Source organism: Montipora capricornis, chromosome 5 (assembly GCF_036669925.1).
Source record: "Montipora capricornis isolate CH-2021 chromosome 5, ASM3666992v2, whole genome shotgun sequence".
In the NCBI taxonomy this organism is placed as follows: Eukaryota; Metazoa; Cnidaria; class Anthozoa; order Scleractinia; family Acroporidae; genus Montipora; species Montipora capricornis.
In genome coordinates this window covers 6,272,223-6,277,222 of record NC_090887.1, presented here as the reverse complement: position 1 = coordinate 6,277,222, position 5,000 = coordinate 6,272,223, and the positions used below count along the sequence as shown (strand labels likewise).

Sequence of the window (5,000 nt, the reverse complement as noted above, 5' to 3'; positions counted from 1 at the left end):
CCAGACATACCGTTTTGAATTCATCACTTCACGTATTCTTATTCCGGAATACGGTGAATCAAACGCACCCTAAGTCAATGATCGAGGGAATGGATCGTGCTCCAAAGGTATCACAATTTTGCTCCATTATCTCCAAATTGAAACAAAATTCATGATGAGAAACAAAATAATTTTTTATCGCTTTATTTATTGTACCAAAAGTTGCGGGAAAATCCCAACTGCTAACCCTTTTATTTCAACGGTGAAACCTGGTCGCAAATTGATGACTCCTCCATGTATTTTAATCACAAAGGGCAAAAATTCAGTCACAAATGTGATTGTATTGGTTGCAATTTCAATTACGGATTTACCGTAAGCATGTAAATACATTGGACGGGCCTAATTATTAGTTTTATAACTGTTTTAAGTTTCCGCATAATCCGGTGTAATTTCCGCGTAATCAACGCATGTTTCCACATAATATGGCCAAACATTTCTGCATAATCTTTAATTTTTTTCCGCATCCTATCAGAAACCATGTACTAATAATAGAGCGACTGGCAGTGGTGAAAGATGCAACACAGGAGCAGGGTGGGTTATAGAAAATAACTGGGTGTCCTGCACGTTCACACCTGGCTACATTTTTGAAGTTCCCTTCTTTTTCATCATCATCATCATCATCATCATTAACCACGAAGGGAGTAAAGAAATTTTGAATTCAACGTAGTTTACAATTAGGAGCAAGTGCATTGTACGTATACTCATTGCTTGGCGAGTCATTGGATTTTTTTGGCATACACTGTACGGTGTAGTCTGCGAGTATTACTTGTTATTTACTTAGGGCACGTTCAATTGACTGTATTCTGGAATGGGAGCTAGAGATCCTTTGTTTTTACGGAGACCTGCATTAAAATTGTCAAACACCTGCTAAAATGCTATTTTAAGCATATCTTTATTATCCTTGTTTTTTTAAAATGCCCAAAGCATACCATTTTTAAATCATTACTCCACATACAGTCACATATTCTTATAGGGTCAATCGTACACCCCCTTAGTACATTCTCCACTGTTCTTCCAGTTCAGTGTGACCAGGATGCTAGGACTGGGGCTGGGTTTGGTGGGTAGGCCTTGTGGCTGGGTTGCAGGGCAGGATCTTGAGTGTTCTACTTACCCTAATTGGTTTTGGGGTCAGCAGTTCCAGCTCCTACATTCCTGGACACTTAACCTCCATGTGTCACTTAGGTGGTAATACATATATAAGCAAAATGATGGTTCACATGTTGTTGCAGTGTGGTGAGATGATAGAAGTAGTTCCATTTGGTCTTGGAAATCATCAGAGACCCTTTTGCCTCTTTGTCAATTTTAGAACGTGTCATGTCTTTATAAAGTTGCAGTTCAATTTTACATCAACTATTTTCATTCAGTGTTGGTTACTTTCTCAAGTATGACCTCTTGACTGTTGTTGCTTGTGGTTGAAGTGAATAATGTGTACATACAAATTTGGTACATAATTATTAACTGGTTTGTTTCTTTGTCCCTGTTCAGGCTGAAGCAAAAGCAGAAAATGCGGAGAAAAGAGCCTTGCTGGCAGAAAGAATGGTTCAAAATCAAGCACCTGCTGTCACAAGATCTGTAAGTTATTTAGAGATTACTGTTCAATATTATGATTCATTTCATAATTATATCATTTGATCATTGATTCATTAATCACGGGAACATTAGAACCCACAAATGACCAGCTCCCAACATCAGTGGCTTCATACATGTAGCTCAGTTGGTTGAGGCGTTGCACCGGTATCGGGAGGTCACAGGTTCAAACCCTGTTGAAGTTGTGAATTTTTCAGGCTTCTCTACAAAATTGCTAAAATTGCATTCCTAACTGTGAGGGTCATAGCTTCACTTGGTTTCATATCCACAGTTGATTCATTATATCATTTTGTTAAAGATTAGTACATGTAAGTGAAACAAAATTTTGCAAGAATTATAGAGAGAGAAATACATGTATTAGTATGTGTACCAAGTGTAAAGGCTCCAGTAAGCATTAGGTCAACTACTTTGCTAAGCATAGGTTGCGTGCCAGGTACATCCAGGATCTTCTAATACAGCCAACTCCTACATCAAGACCATTCCCATGGCAACCCAACCATTATCCATGCACAGAGGAACACATGTATTAATCAGTGTAGAGAGGGAGGGGAGGGGGGGGCAGAAGGCAGCCTCTTACATACTGTAAGTGAAGTGAAGTTATTAGTCTCTTTCAGTCTCCCCCTTGGGGTTTTTCAGGACTAATTTTTACAATGCTTTTTTTGGGGGACTTTGGCCAGACTGCTTATTACGCAGTTTACAGTATTATTTATTTACGAAGTGAAAGATGCCCCTGACCAGATTGGGTCAGACCACAACACCCGGTACAACGTCCCCTACTCTTTTCGAGAAGTGAGTGGGTTCTTTAACGTCCCTTACTATTTGATTTCCAACAAGGGCTAAGAGATGGGACCTCCAGTTTACAGTCCTTATTCGAGAAGACTTGAAAGTCTAACCATTTGCGGGTGTAATTACAAAGGCAGCACTTTCTCCTCAGTTTATATATTAAGACCCTGATTGTTGGTCCAGCCAGAGTCGAACTCTCAACCTCCCGCATGACAGCCAGTGCACAACCAACTGACCAACTGACAAAACCGTGAATGAGAGAAGTGATACTTGAACTTCGCTGGACATTTTCAGTAACTGTGGCCTCTTTTAATGCCTGAAATTCTCATTCTATAACCTTCATTTCAAATACATATACATTCATTTCATTCATCGAATTCTTCATGGGAACTAATGATCCATGGGTTTGAAAGTGTGAGGATCATTTCTCCTATTCGTCTATAACCCGCACGTTAAATATATACATGTACATTAATTTCGTTTCATTCATATGCTACATGTAAAACCCAATAAGAACACAATGGTACTGGGAATAATTTCACTTGAGTTTTGTTCAAAATCAAATAATTTCCCTCGCCTAAAAGATCGGGAAATTATTTGATTTTGGACAAAACGCACGTGAAATTATTCTCTCATAATTTCACACATCAGCATTTGATTACCCTTGCAAATGTCATTGGACTGCATTGAAGTCATTTATATTTTTTTAATTCCAGGAAACCTCTGATGAGACTGGCTTGAAAGAAGCAAAGAAGAAATTAGAAGCACTCACAGAAAAGGTCCACACACTAGAGTCTGACCTGGCAGTATCAGAAGCAGAGAATGATGATATGGTGCGACAGTTGGAGGAAAGTAAAGGATTGTACTTGATCCTTGACAAAAAGTATCATATGGCAAAGAACAAAGTCAAGGAGTTGGAGGAAAGGTCAGCTTGTTTTTTTGTTTGTTTGTTTTTTTCTGTACGGTACAACACATTACTGCGGTATGTGTCTGTATTTGCACATGCAGAATTCATCTTGCATTTAATTTAATTTTTTCCAACATTACTGTAATTATTATAATAAACAGAAGCTTGTAACCTTGAAGCATTTAACTCTGGTTCAGAGATGAGGTTTTTTTAGTTTAAAAATGTTCGTATTTGGATGTAACGTAGCTGGTGCATTTTTCCCTTACATGTTCAATACTCCTACTTAATGAGATTCCTGGTACGTTACAATAGACATCACAAAGTGTCACAAAGTGTCCCACTCTTTAAGTCTCGCAAAACTGTTACTATTTTTTTAAGGATTAAGGTTGGGGTACACTTTGTGATGTCTATTGTGAAGTGCCATGAATCTCATTATGTCGGAGTATTGGACAACCCTCATTTTCCCGTGCATGCAGCTTCGATCTTATTTTTGTCAATACTTTATTTAGACATAAAATTGGTGTTCTAAAATCCCCAGCTTTGCTCTAAGGAAAAGAATCGCAAGTTACACGCTTCAAGGTTTTGTTATAAACCACAGTAATAATGATGGTGATCATAATTTATTGCAAATACAATAATAGTACAGTGTACTATCACTAATAATAATAGTTATTATTGTTAATTAATAATTATTAATCTGTTGTGGGATTTTTGCATCCAAACTTATCGAGAAATCCATCATCAGAATCAGAGGCCCATTAATGTAATTCTGAATAAGAGAGAGACAATCATTGTAGACATAATTATATAGCAGTCCCCAGAGACTATAACGTGATAAAGAAAGAAATAGAGAAATACGAGAAGTGTGGAGATGTGGCAAAAGAAATTGAGGGACTATGGAAATCAAAAGTACATTTAAAAGTTGTGCCAGTGGTAGGTGGGGTTTTGGGTGGTCATGCCACAGAAATTGAAGGGCTACTTGAAGAAATTCAGGAAATCCCAGACAGGAAAAGAACAATCGATACAAAGTCTGCTTTCCTTGGATCGGCGCATATCCTATGAGAAAAGTGTTGGAAGTCTGAAGTCTCAGGTTGAGACCTGACTTGAACTTTGATTACTGCGAATTAACCTTTGTTGAATTGTCATAATATACATGTAATGATAACAATTAAAGGTGAATGAGGGGATTTTTAAAAAACTAAATGTGCAGATTGGGCTCCTAATTGCCCTCCATTAATAAATCCATTTTTGAAGTGCCTGCACTGTAAATTGCCAAAACATCTCGCTTTTGTCCATTATCCACTTTTCACACTTCATCTCTGTCTGACAAGATACAGTAAAAGTACATGTAGCTCCTTCTTCAAAAACCAATGAAGTGACAAGGTTTTCTCAAAATTTGCCAGCTTTTGCACTGAACAAAAAGATACATGAAACACCATTCGCTGCATGTACTTGTACCTTTTTGCAACTTTGTGGGACGAACTCATGCCTTATTAAACTGTTGGTAAAATAGTTTCATTTTTTTGTCTATAGAGAGCAAGCACATGCCGAAGTCTCTGAAAGATCCGCTGTGGAAATGAGATTATTGCAGGACAAGGTAGATGTTTGCTTTTTTAGTTATTTTTGCGAAAGCAGTGATAAGTGTTAATGACAGGAACTTTATGTTTTTAGTGCATCTTACCTC

General features: G+C 37.7%; 1 protein-coding gene across 1 annotated transcript in view; it reads left to right on the top strand.

Annotated features, from left to right (window-relative positions):
* Positions 1-5,000, top strand: part of LOC138049271 (neurabin-1-like) — a 23,810-nt gene that overhangs the window by 7,597 nt on the left and 11,213 nt on the right. The window contains exons 5-7 of the mRNA XM_068895472.1: positions 1,525-1,611; positions 3,126-3,334; positions 4,850-4,913. Of these exons, the coding sequence (XP_068751573.1) occupies positions 1,525-1,611; positions 3,126-3,334; positions 4,850-4,913 (360 nt within the window). The remainder of the gene's footprint in view (positions 1-1,524; positions 1,612-3,125; positions 3,335-4,849; positions 4,914-5,000) is intronic.